This window comes from Balaenoptera ricei, chromosome 1, assembly GCF_028023285.1.
Source record: "Balaenoptera ricei isolate mBalRic1 chromosome 1, mBalRic1.hap2, whole genome shotgun sequence".
NCBI lineage: Eukaryota > Metazoa > Chordata > Mammalia > Artiodactyla > Balaenopteridae > Balaenoptera > Balaenoptera ricei.
Window position 1 is genome coordinate 119962168 of NC_082639.1, and position 14090 is coordinate 119976257.

The 14090-nt window shown below is 40.4% G+C and overlaps 1 protein-coding gene and 1 pseudogene across 1 annotated transcript in view; one reads left to right on the forward strand and one right to left on the reverse strand.

Moving 5' to 3' along the window:
- RGS5 (regulator of G protein signaling 5) overlaps nucleotides 1-13509 on the reverse strand; it is a 52257-nt gene extending 38748 nt beyond the window's left edge. The window contains exon 1 of the mRNA XM_059935260.1: nucleotides 13377-13509. Within this exon, the coding sequence (XP_059791243.1) occupies nucleotides 13377-13420 (44 nt within the window). The 5' untranslated portion in view covers nucleotides 13421-13509. The remainder of the gene's footprint in view (nucleotides 1-13376) is intronic.
- On the forward strand, nucleotides 6062-6592 carry LOC132347281 (biorientation of chromosomes in cell division protein 1-like; annotated as a pseudogene).
- Nucleotides 13510-14090: the final 581 nt, after the last annotated feature.

The window sequence follows — 14090 nt, forward strand, 5'->3', positions numbered from 1 at the left end:
ATTATCCTGGATTATCTGGATGGGCCCAATGTAATCACAAGGGTCCTTGTAAGGGGAAGGCAAGAGGGTCAGAGTCTGAAAGCAATGTGTCAATGGAAGCAGAGCGAGAGATATTGGAAGATGCTACACTGTTGGCTTTGAAGATCAAGGATGGAGCCATGAGCCAAGGAATGTAGCTGTCTTCCAGATGTTAGACAAAGCAAGAAAATGACTTCTTCCCTAGACCCCCCCAGAAAGAATGCTGCCCTAGGACCCATTTTAGACTTCTACTTTCCAGAACTATTTGAGAATAAATTTGCATTGTTTTAAGCTACTAAGCTTCTGGCAGTTGTTACAGCAGCAATAGGAACCAAATATATCCTCTCTTAGCTTGTTTTTCAGACTCGATTCACTACAGAAAATAGACTTAAGGTAGTCAGACTTTTCTCATCCCCATTTTACTTTTCTATTTTCAGTTAACAGTTAATCTCAATTCTTTTCACCTTTACTGAGTGGTCTATATTTCAACATTTAGTTTTCTGAATTTCCTCCCTAGACCGGCTATTCTTTTCTGATCTTTCTTCTTCTCTCCTAGCCCCAGAAGCTCAAACCAGACACGGCATTCTATAGGTTTCACTTTCATGGCATAGCTAGCTAGAAGTTATTCCCTAGAGTCTTGTGTTTGGCAGTTACAGTTGGGCTGTTTTTTTTTTTTTTTGAAATCAAATTAATTTAGTAACTATAAAACTATCAGGAAAGTCAGGATAAGGTGTTCTGACTTGACATTATCTAAGAATTCCTAAAGGAGAAGACCTGAGTTCAGAGGAAAAAACTCATTGCCTACTCCTAAAAAGAATATCCCCTCCAGGCTACCAAATTCTGTCAATAGTCCATTTATTCTATCAACACCCAGGCTCAGAGGGGTTATCTGTGATCCCCCTTCTCTCCTGCTTCCTGTCATCTATTTGTCTCATTTGCTTTCTAATGTTCCATGCAATGGGCCCTTCCATTTGAGTCCCACTTCCATACGTCCTGTTTAGCTCTGTAGGGAGATGAAGGTAGTTTGGGATGCTTTCCAGTTCCCTGCTCTGACCCCATTCTGAGACATGGCTGCAAGGGTATCCCAACATGAAAATAACTAAGAAACATCACACACTTAGAAAAAGCACATGTTCCCCAGCGAACTAAATGGTTTACTCAACCCATATAATGCATAACCCTATTTAGTGTTTATAACAACCCTGAGAGAGGTATAAATGTTATTCCCATCTTGCAGATGGGAAAACTGAGTCACAGAGAAGTTAGGTGATTTGCCCAAAAATCATCCAGTAAATGACAGTGGTAGGAGTCACACCCAATCTCACTTCAGCTCCTGAGCTCTTAATTATTATGCAACACCTCTCTCATGTGTTCAGATCTTGTAATTGGCAGTTATAGGCATCTGGTAAATAGAAATTTTGTTCAAACTCATTTTTTTTCTTAAAGACTACTGTTTGTTTCCTAATCAAAACCTTTTGAAAGATGGTGTCTATGGAAGAATAAATATCTTAAAAGTGAAGACACACAAAATTCATAAATTAAAGTTCATCAGATAAAATAAAATGAAGGTGATATGGAAATCCAGAGACCTTGAATTATCTCCAACTCTAACCAGCTATGTGGTCTTGGACAAGTCACCAAACAGTTTGGGCATGTTTTCTCATCTATAAGAGAAGGAATTTGTCTGTGACACTGATCCTGTTCTCATTCTGTGATTCTAAGCTGGTCATCTTAGAGAAGGGGAAAAATAAATCACATCCATCTCAAGGGGCAGAACCTATGATTTCGAGTCACTAGACCTTTATTGTGTGTATGCGTGTGATCAAAATTTTGCTAGGTACTCAATTCTACACTGTCACAATTGTCAGTTGTCTTTGTTAATCTTGTCTTTTTTCATGCTCTTAAACTGGTATCCATTTAATAAAATATTAAAATAAGTAGCTAATGAGAGTTACATATTCCTTTCCCTCAGCTGCAGTCCAGCCATCTGCACTCACATTTCAGCGTAATTGCAAACATCAAGGCCCTGTCTGAACCAGGAAGGGAGACAAAGGTTAAGTTATTCTTAGAGGATCTGGAAGATAAATGTTAGAGGGCAATTAAAAAAATGTTAAAGGCTTTTTGAACAGTCAAATTACAATTTTGAGAAAATCTCAACTTACAGAAAGTTTTTTTCTTCACTGTTGCCTGCTAAAGGAAAAGTGTAAAATTCAACCTGCGAAGGGAGGAAAAAAATCCCCATTGATCTACATTCATCTATATGAAAAAAATATTGCTTCCTCCTAGCCAGCTCAGACACTTTCAAGCTGTCTGTGTGAATCTCTGATTTCAACAAACAGTCCATCTTTTTTCCAAGTCATAAAAAATATCAGGGGGGTGTGTGTGCACATGTGCACATGCATGCATGTGTGTGTGTTCAAGTGACATACTGTTTTGGACTTGGGGGATTCAGAAACAAAGTCCAATACTCTGAAAGCTTGTTATCCAGAAAGCACCAGACCTTAGATAGTGGGCTGTCCTGGGAAAGTCTTCAGTGTGACCTGCACTGTTGACCTTATCTTAAAGTGCACAGGTCATTCAGTCCCATGTTCCTGTTGACCCAGGTATCTCTTGTAAACTATTACTTAAAATAAGTTACCAAAATACAACAAACTACTTTGTTAATGAGACATCTTGATTCTTTCTAAACTTCCTGAATCCCCACAGACAAGTGACTCATCAAGAAACAGATGGTCTGCACAAAAAATGTCAAAAAGTAGTAGCTTGACGAAAACAGCTCCACACACTTCAGTACCAATAATGAGCACTTACACAGAAGAGCACTTCACATTTTTTTCAAGTATTTTACTTCATGTTTCATTTCTTCCTCAGACTCTAATATGATAGTTCCCACAGCTTTCTAGTATGTAAAATTTAGGGATCTGAGTGATATTTTGTCCAGATGGGTTAGGAATTGTTTTGAGAAGTGTCTGGGGAAGCAGTTGGAAAAGAGAAAGGAAAGCACGTAGAATATAGAATAATGGTCTTAGCCTTATTTGCTATTTATGAAGCCAGCTGATTATCAAGTATCTACTGTCCAAAGTGTTCAAAGACTGCTTAGCTGAATCTTTTCAACCCTGAAATATTTTCTTTTTGAAGGAGAAAAAAATGTCAGGGCAAGGTATTTTATCTCAGCAAGGCAACTGAATAGAATGCTTTGCAAGGAAATACCTTGTCTGGACTTTCCAGGAGAACGATGGTCAGGGTGAGTAAGCTCGAAGTCGCATGTGCATTAGATGTGTTGGTGGTGCATATATCCTGTGATTAGGCTGGCCACATCTACAGATTTTCTAGGGAAGACCCAATTTCGAATGCCTGGTCTAGAGGCAAGCTATACATCCTCATTCTAGTCGGAAATTGCAGTCATTGTGCATATATGTGTCTGACATGAATTCATGTAGTCAGAGGCAGTCTTCATGCCACTTGAAGAATTGTGTATACTCTAGTATCTACTCAACTGGTAGATGAAAATTGGTTAATTATGTAAAAGCCTAGAAACCCCAATTCACCCTTCTTATTCCAGCCTCAAGGATGGAAACTCTTTCACTGTTAAGTTGATGGATGAGTCTCCTTCTGGGCAGCATTCAGAAGGGCATGAGTGGACCACAATTCCCACTGACTGAAGAAACACGTGACCTAGTGTGAAAGCAGTCAAGGCGGGCACTGCACACCCAAGGTGAGGCATGTCTGTGTCCTTATTTCACTTTTCCCCCCTGCCCTCAAGGAAGTTATACTCTTGAGATAAGAGAAAACTAAATTAACTGTAAACAAAATACAGTGACCCTTGAACAACAGGGGTTTGACCGGCACAGGTCCACTTCTATGTGGATTCTTTCAATAGTAAATACTATCGTACTACACCATTCAGCAGATGCAGAACCATGGATACAAAGGAGCCAGTGGATTTTCCATTCCAAGGAGCGTTGGTCCCCTAACGCCCCGAGTTGTTCAAGGGTCAACTGCACAAGAATCATAGACTGTTATAATCCATGATCTTTGAACCTAATTCACCCTTGAATTTTACAAGAAACTGAAACCATCTGTTCCTTTCATGGAATTTGTCAAAATAAAAACAGAGTCACCTTCCACTATTTATAAATATATGTTTTTCACAAACTGGGAGTTTATTCTGAATTTGATACGAGTATTTTTAAGACATATAGGGTACTGAATTTAGTTCATTGAGATCCTAAGTGACTGGAAGAAAATTTCACACATTGAATCATTGCTTTCAAGCTACGTCCAGAAGTTAGTTTCTGGGCCTTCCTGTAGGACTTGGGAAGAGCTGGAAAATTAAAATAAAAATACAATCTTTCGGGCTTCCCTGGTGGCGCAGTGGTTGAGAGTCCGCCTGCCAATGCAGGGGACACGGGTTCGAGCCCTGGTCTGGGAGGATCCCACATGCCGCGGAGCGGCTGGGCCCGTGAGCCACAACTACTGAGCCTGCGCGTCTGGAGCCTGTGCCCTGCAACGGGAGGGGCCGCGATAGTGAGAGGCCCGCGCACCGCGATGAGGAGTGGCCCCCGCTCGCCGCGGCTGGAGAAAGCCCTCGCACAGAAACGAAGACCCAACACAGCCAAAAATAAATAAATAAATAAATGTATAAAAAAAAGATTATTAAAAAAAAAAAAAATACAATCTTTCTTCAGAGTACACGGTGTCCAAATCAAGAACAATGAAGTAGTGGAGCTAGAAGGAGTGAAGAGGATCATATAATTGATTTTTCACCTTTTACAAATACAGTAATGAGGCCTGGGGAGGGAACTGACTCATGACTCACCCTCTGCTATTTAATAGAAGCCAAGTTTACAGCTCAGGACCCTGGATTCCCCACCCAACACCTTTTCCACATGTTACATAGCCTTTTATACTTAAATATAAAAATTCTGTGTTCTACAAATAAATTGCAAGGAAAAAAGAAATAAAAGACCAGAAGCCCATTGATTAGGAAAGATATAAGAGGCTCTGGACCAATCTCAGTGTGTGACCCTGGGGTTTATGTGGTGTTGGTACCTGGGTGGTGACTTGGGGTTACTCTTTCAGTTTTAAAAAAGTAGGGTGATTGCATGTGAATCAGTTCAACAGTACCTCAGGGAAGACGGCTTTGTTTCCTCACTGTTGTGAAGTAAAAAAGCAGAAAAAGGATCTGTGCCCCAGCGGCTTCCAGCTCCAGGCATGGTGTGTGCTGCAGGCAGTAGGATCTTAGTAAACATGATTTGATGTGGAGGAGCCGGTGGGAGGCTCAGTGAGGGGCTTTCTGCAGTCACTTAAGGGATGTGAAAGGTGGGTGAAAGGGCACTGGAGACAGGCCCCTCAGGTCATCTTGTTTATGAACCGTGGATACCTCACCACACTCTATCAAGCAGCTCCAAATTAAGACGGCTAAAGTGCCCCCACCAGATAGAAGGCACTGGTCTCTCAGTCTCTCTGGGACCTTAAAGTGCCTTTGCAATAAGTGCTTTTCCATATCTAGAGCCCAATTAATTGTAGAAAGAACACTAGATTAGTGACTAGTGATTATCAGTCTAATAATAAAATTTAACAGTAGTCCAAAAAAAATCTGTGACCCTCTTTTGGACCCCGAGGGGTCAAACAATCCAACTGCAAAAAGATCATTGAGGATATTTGGATGCTTACTGAATATTTAAGGATATTAAAGAATTGTTAATTTTTCAGTATAATCATGGTGTTTAATGTCTTTTAATGTTTTGTAAAGAGCTTTTAAACGGGATACTCGCTGAAAGAATTATGGGCAAAATCGTAAAAATACTGTATTATTATACAAACTCATCATTATTTTTTTTAATGAGGCTATGATGAGGAAGGAGGAAAAGAAATAAGCTTTATCAAAAGCCGTGGCACAGGGTTTCCACCGCCTCTCCCACCACCTCTGCTGCCGCAGAGCCTGCCACCGCGGCAGCTGCCGCCACCTCCACACGACCCAGGTCCTCTGTCCTTGAGAGGAAGCCGTATTCGGTCTCCCTCGCGGGCCTGGGGCACAGCCATGGCAGACAGCGGGGGAGGTGGAGGCACCCGCATGGTGGGCGGCGGCCCCATCCACCCGGCCTCACTGCTACCCGGAGACCCGCAGCTCATAGAGCTCATCCTGGAGCAGCTCAAGAGCCGGGGCCTGATTGACAGCTTTTGCCGGGACTGCCTGGCCGACGCGGACACCAAGTCAGCTTACCAAAACCTGAGGCAGAATGTGGATAATTTTGCATCAACACATCTCGAGAAGCAGGAATGGAATCCTACGATGAACAAAAACCAATTGCGAAATGGTCTGAGATGTTGGAAGCTGGAGTGGACAGAATTATTTACCGGATGGTGGATCCCAAGCTAAACCACATCTTCAGGCCACAGATAGAACGAGCAATTCATGAGTTTCTGGCGGCCCAGAAAAAAGAAGCTGTGCCAGCACCCCTTCCAGAGCCTGAAAGCCAGGACCCTCCAGCTCCATCCCAGGATGCTTCCTAAGAATAGGCCTGACACGTTTTGGAAGCTGCATTGAATTAATGGTGAAGAATTGGATTCAGTTACAAAAGAGTACAACTTCAGAATGAAGACAGGCTAAGGTCATCACTGACTTCAAGATTCAACGTTGACTGTGGGGAGGTGTCCAGATAAAATAGGGAGCAAGTGGGCCAGTAGGAAAGTTGACCATGTGGGCCCCCATATTGTGTTGCCATCTGGCCAGCCTGTCCAAGGGTATGACCCCCAGTAGACACTACAGATATATTAAGAAACACTACATCAACTTGGGGTTGTCCTGAAACGAACCTTTGTACTTGAACTTAAAAACTGTGTGTGAATTTTAGGGTTTGTGCCTGGGGATAAGCAAAAGCTACAATGAAGGAACATAACCTGTCCCAAAGATGCAATTTCAAAGAATGACAGTAAAGGTTCGCCAGGAGTAAGTATTGGACAATGCTTATTTGATACTCTTTCTCAGAGTTGTACAAGTCATTAGCAACAAATAGCTTTAAGATCTTTGTGACCCTCTTGTGCATGACTCTTTGTAGCTTCCATTTCCTTTCCCCTGTAAGGTGTCAAAACATGGGACCTTAGAATGCATGAGAAAATGTAGACTTAGATGTAAGGAAAAACATTTGCATGCTCTCTGTCCAAGGCTTCTTCCTATCCTACAAGGGCTAGTGAGTCCTGGGTGTGTTTATTTTATTCTCATGTTTGTGTTTTTTAGAAGGTGAATAATTAACGAGTGGCTTAAGTTTTGTAATTGAATCATGTGATACTCTGGGGGAAAAAAAAGCCGGTGGCACATAACTGAAATTTAAAAGATGTTTTTCTGACTACCTATAAAGAAGGAAAGAAGGATGGAAGGAAATTAAGTATTTAATAAGGGTCTGCCTACTAAAAACTAGTTACCTTATATACATTATTTCATTTATTTTTTATAGCATCTCTCCCCAGCAAGATAAATATCCTCATTTATGGATAAGGAATGAAAGTCAGAGAGGTTTAGTTTCTGGAGTTTATACAACTAAGGAAGTAATAGAGGTGGAGTTACCACCTCCATGTTTTTTTCACTCCACCACATTGCCGATGTTAAGGCAGGAGATAGACTGTGAACTTACATCCTTCCTTACTCTGGGTTTTCTTTAATATCCCTAAAATGTGTAACTTTAGGAGTTACTTTCTCAGTGAAAAACAATCAGGCTTTCACCATCTTTATCCTCTGAGTGACTCAGCCTTTAAAACAGAGTGCAGGTTTAATGTTATCCGAGACTCCATTTGAATGAACTTTAAAGGAAGAAAGAGATAGGAACCTGTTATCTTCTGGCCTCCAGCCATATTCTGGTTCCTGTTACTAATGATTGATCCTGACTGAACTAATTAAAAGTTTAGTTCCTTTGCTTTCTGGCCAGCAGGACAGACAAAAGCCATTAACACACAGCCCCAGAAATATAAACTCCCTCCCTAGATAGCATCTATCCCATAATAGTGTGTAGTCCTTGCTAAAGAAGGAGAAACAAATTAGATAACCTTTCATATTAGCCTTCCAAATTTAAGATTCTGGGATCTAAAAGCGTTTTGAATTGATATCTGGTGTTTCAACATAGCTCAGAGTAAATGAAAGAAAAAATAGGAAGAGGCAACAGAATACAGAATGTAATTCATTAAAGAAGCTGGGACAGTACTGCATGAGAAATAGCCAAAGTGATATAATTTCATGAGGTTCATCTTGCATTAGAAGCAAAAAAAGACTCACCTCTTTAACAAGGTTTTCCTGATGAAATTATAGAAAGGCTTTCTTCCTCTCCCAATCTCCTCCACTCCACCCCCCAAACAGGAAGCCCTCTTTATTTTACAACCTACACTCTTTATCTTATTGTAGCCTAAAAGTCACTGCTCTTGTCCTTCTCAATCCCTTTGGAAGCAGAGAAAGCACCAGGACAACCTGGAAGCAGGTCTGTCTCCACTTACTATACATTTATTTGTGCATTCTTTTGACAAAATATTTAAGTGCCTACTACGTGCCAAGTACAGATTGTCTTTTTAGTAATTGAAGTCTTTAGGCAAAAGGGGGGAAAATCTTTTTCGTGAACAGATCTTTTCAATCCTCACAGTTGGAGTGGATGGGCACTGGACAAGTTCCAAGGAAACAGTATGCAGGACGAGGTGCATGGGAGGTTAACTGTGGCTGGAAATCCAAAGTTTCCTCCTTGCTTGCATGAGAGAGACAATACAGACTGCACAAAGATGTCATAACATCAATGCCCTCTCACCTCCCAGCCTTTGCATATGCAGACGTGCCCCTTGGCCTGGGATGACTTCCTTCTCTCTCCTCTTCCTCTCTGGACCTGACCAACTCCTCAGTCCTTTCAGGCTTAGTTCATAAACCTTAGGCATCATCCCCTGTCACTTCTTACAGTTTTCCATAACAACCCAAAGCTCTATGAGCTCCCCACCCATTCCCCCCACTTTTGTGCTTCTTAGCACTTGGTGCATTTATTCCTCTATAGTGGATCTCAACACAGAGGGCTACTTTCTTCTTATTTATCTCCTTACCTGGACTGAAATTTCCCTGAGAGGTCTTTCACCCTTATGCCTAAGGCAAGTATGGAGGTTTGAAAGGCAATCCAGAGAAACAATAGAAATTGTTTCATCAGTAAGAATTGAAATAAAGTTTTTCTTAGGGACATCCCCTTGCTGTTTTGTTAAATAGTTTATTCACTTCCTTAAGATTGCAGGGTTTCACTGAAATATTTGCAATTATGTCACAAGACTCTCTATCAGCAATAGCAAGCTTCAGATTCATACTTGTTCCCAGAAAGCATGATCCCAAACCCTACTATCTCTTTAGGCTTCTTTGATGATCCTATGTCCATTCTGATTCATTTATCATTTATTCAAGTTCATTGCTACAGTCTTTAATTCACTAGGTGCTTATCTTTTCTCTATAATTGGTCCAAGGATATGCTCATGCCTTTGGAAAAAGCTGTATTTACTTAATCCTGTGGACTCAGGAGCCTTGACCCACTCTGTTTGTTGCTTCTGTGTGGCTTGACAACCTTACAAGATTAGTTGATTAGGTACTTTTCTACTCTAAATTGTCCATACTTAGACCCACATAAATTGAAGAAGATGGGGAAAAATTGAATGTTTAGTAAAATGATAATAAACAACAAAACAAAACATCACTTTCCCCATTTACTTTCTATAGCTCCTGAAATTCCCAGCATTGCCACACACTTGAGGTGGCCAGAAGCCCCTGTGTGAACTATGGATTAAACACATTCCACAACTAGCAGCCTTTATAATCTTAAACAGAAATCAGATGTAGGTCAGATATCTATAGAAGAGTTTGTGACACTTTATTAACAGCCCAGGGAAAATTCTTTGCCAGTAGCTGTCTTCATTACTCCTTTACTCCGCTTTTTTAGTTTAGTAGAGACTGTAAATTTGGTATCAGGAGTGGTCAACCCCGATGGACAAAAACAATAATAATCACACTGGTTGCTTTATATAATGGTGACAACTTTGGGGGAATCACAATGATAACACTTTTTATTTCAGAAGACTTCCATCTATTTCCAAAGAGCAATATTTACTTTAAAAATTAAACTTGTTGGGACTTCCCTGGTGGCGCAGTGGTTGGGAGTCTGCCTGCCAATGCAGGGGACACGGGTTCGAGCCCAGGTCTGGGAAGATCCCGCATGCCGCGGAGCAACTGGGCCCGTGAGCCACAACTACTGAGCCTGCGCATCTGGAGCCTGTGCTCCGCAACAAGAGAGGCCACGATAGTGAGAGGCCCGCACACTGCGATGAAGAGTGGCCCCCACTTGCCGCAACTAGAGAAAAGCCCTCGCACAGAAACGAAGACCCAACACAGCCATAAATAAATAAATAATTTTTTAAAAAAAATTAAACTTGTTCAGAGAAATTCAAGACACTTAAAATAAAATGAATTTTTTAAAAGAAGCCTAAAACTCATAGCGGAAAATCACTGGTAAAAATAAGACTTTCAATTGACTCAACTCTTTCCTTTTCCATTGACTCTCTAAGATTCCCACCCATACAGCACAGGTTTCAATAGGCTAGAAGGTAAAAATTGTGGGGTGGTGGCCATTTATTGCCCAAATATTTGGGTTATTGGTCTCTTTAAATATATAAAAAATGTGAGGTCAACTTTGAGTTTTAATGAGCAATAGTCTTAAAAATATAAATAAATAGTAAAAGAATAGTTTCTACAAATACGTCAAAGTTGACTCTGGCTTAATGCTTCCGTAAACATTGAGAAAGGACTATTTTCCAAAGCTCCTCTTACATTAAGTAAATGTTGCTTTCTTGGAAGTCAGATTCTCACTGAGTAGATTGCTTCTGCCACAGCAATGATTTCAAAACAGGGTTGAATTCTTGACGATTTTCATTAATTGACTCCCAAACTTTTAGAGAGAAATAAATTAGGAAAAATTTTCCTTTACTTGCATCTCTTGCTAGTCACTGAAACCAGGTGTATTTCACTTTATTTAAACTATGTTATGATTGGAAAGGATGTTAGAGAACAGCTAATCCAACATTCATTTACTAAATAAGAAAATAAAATCCCAGGACAGTGAAATCACTTGCTCGTGGACACAAATTAGTTAATGACAAAACTAAGTCTGTTCTTTACTCCGTAACCAGTATTCTTTCCACTATGAATAGAGCCAAGGAAGGCAGGTTTGGAAGGATTTATTCAAGTATCATTTTTCCCTTAGAGTAGACAGTTTTAGGTTCTTTCCATGAGTGTGTGCTAACAGCTCCCTAGCTCTACAATTCCACTTCTCCAAATCACTCATTACAGTCATTGGAAATATGACTATATTTGCAATGGTAACAGATCATGAAATGAAAAATGTAATAGGACACAATAATCACAGGATTCTACCATATGCCTTAAAAGTTTCAGGCAATCTATGCAAAAAAGCTTGCTCCTTGGTCAGTCTATAATATACTATGTGAACATTAGTTATATCCTGGAGCAGAAGAATTTACTGTGAATTAAAAGATTTGTAAAGTGAATCAATAACCATGTTGGTAGTGAATTAGTGAATCAGATATGAAACAGTTATAGGAATCAATGAAAGAAATGTGCAATCCATGTGCCTCAGTAAACATTATGCATATTTACAAAAACAAATCGGGCAATATTAGTAACAATGCCAAACTTTCAACAAACATTTATTGCTTTTTCACTAAATGCCAAGCAGTGGGTCATAGGATCACAAAATGACTGGCAGACCAATGTTGCAATCATTCTGAGGCAATAGTTCACCAATTAACAAGGTAAGATTTACCCATTACATGAAAGTACATGATTTCAAACAGTAAGTGGGCTAAAGACATGTGTTAAAATTGTTGTAAAAGTCAAATCTGCAATTCTCAGAGTTGCAAAAATGGAAAAGGAAAAAAATTATGCATTGTCATGTTCAAGGAATTGCCTTTCACCCCTGTATTCCCCCTGTTTCTCAAGCTTTCTCTAGAGGGAGAGATAGGCTGATAAACAGTATCCAGCACTGAAACCTGTCTTCCCCCCTGAGGATGGTCCAATGGCCAATATTGCCCACCTAGTTACAATCTAGTCCTAGTCTAGTTACTTAAGTCCTACTTTACTTTTTTAAAAAAATATACATCTTTTAAAAATAATCTGTGCTTTTGACAGCACAAAGTGAGAGAGGTCTTTATTTCCAGTCACTAGACAGTATTGTTGGAGACAAATTCCTTTGCTAGGATGTTATCTCTTTAAAAATCATTTTGAGATGATTTCTAGGGTCGAAGTCATCAAAAAGAAAACCTGAACTTGTAAGAGACAGAAGTACAGATCCATTGAACAACACAACCTTCTTAGGCAAACATTGACAGTGCCTTTAGGGATGAAGTTAGGCTGTACAAGGATCACCTTTATTTCCTTTAAATAATGTAGGATCAAACAAAATTTAATCAAATTCATTCTTAAGAAATAAGAAGAGGAGAAATATCCCTAATTCTCTGCATCAGGTAGGATTGCTGGGTTAAATTTTCTAACAAGTCAGATATTTGTTCTCCTCCTGTTTACTTAGTCTAGATACTTAGGATTCCCTCCAGAACATTGTCCAGTCTGAAGACAACCACAGAGCCTCAAAGGTGCTCCTCTGTATCTAAAAAACAATGCTAGCTAATAAATAATCTCTATGTCCCAAGAGCTGTCTTCTGTCCAGCAATCCAGCTCCTTCTATCTGATGGTATCCAGACACAAAGAACAATGAGAAGTCCTCTCTGCCTCATTGCAAATCTCAGTCTTCCTTTCCTAGTCCATGTACATTAATAAAGGTTAACATTTACACATTTCTCATATGTGCCAGACAGTGTTCTGAGCGTTTCACATACAGTAATTCAATCCTCATAACCAGCTAGTGAGGAAGATACTTAGTAGATCCATTTTTACCAGTAAGGAAACTGAGATACAGAATTTAAATAAATTGTCCAACACCACACAAATAGTAAGTAATGGAGCCAGGATTCAAGCCCAGGCCGTTTGATGTTGGAATCCATGCTCTTAACCATACACTTCTGAGTCTGAACAAGTGCTTATAAAATAGGCATCTCCTCAGAGGAAATGATGTTCTGGATATAAATGGTGTATGATATATCTCATATTGTATCAGTCTGCTAGCTCAGATCTTTCAAAACCTTGCCATTAACAGAGAGGAGGCAATTCCCAGTCTACAATCAACCACCTGTTTTGCCACAAACTACAGTGGCCCTCTATTGCCTCTGGTATCCTCCCCTGAGTGAAGATTCTCCTTATCTCCACCTCTTAAGTCAAAATAACTCACCTTTCCAGGCATGAGTGGGGCAAGGCTGCAAGTCCTTTGCACATTTTGGCAAGTGGCTTAGGTCCTCAGCTTTGAGCACAAGTCCTTATCAGCAGAGTAAGTCTTTTTGAAAACTTCAAAACCGTCTGGGACTGCCTTTTTCTCTGAGGAATATATAGAGGCTCTTTCCCAGCCCTCTGTCACTCTGTGGACCAATCCAGAGCCTTAGAGGAAATTGCAGGCTGGAGAACAGCAGCAGTTGTGTGGGAGGTGGAGGCTGGAATCTTTTCTGCAGGCGCTGCTGCATTAGGCTTTCAACTGCTCGTATCAGAACACTTACTCTGCCAGGGCAAGGGTAGTCCCTAAACTGTGCACAAATCATTCATGTTTTAACTCATAATTTTGAACTAACCACAGCAGAGATGTGGGCTTTGTTATGAAGCAGAGTGCCTTGGGCTACTTCAGATATGTCAAAGTCATAGATTGTCAGGACTGTAAGGGCCTTTGCAGATCATATAGCCCAACTTTGTTTCACAGTGGAGGAAACAGTATTAGAGAAGTCCAGGGGACATGTACATGAGTCCCTATGATGTGCCAGGCACTCAGCTGGATGCTAGGAATTCAAAGAAGAAGGTACCCTCTGCTCTCAAGATCCCCAAACATCATATCAGTACGATATAAGTGAGCAATAGAGGCAGGTCCAGGATGTTGTGTTTTCAAGCACCACAAGGGAAG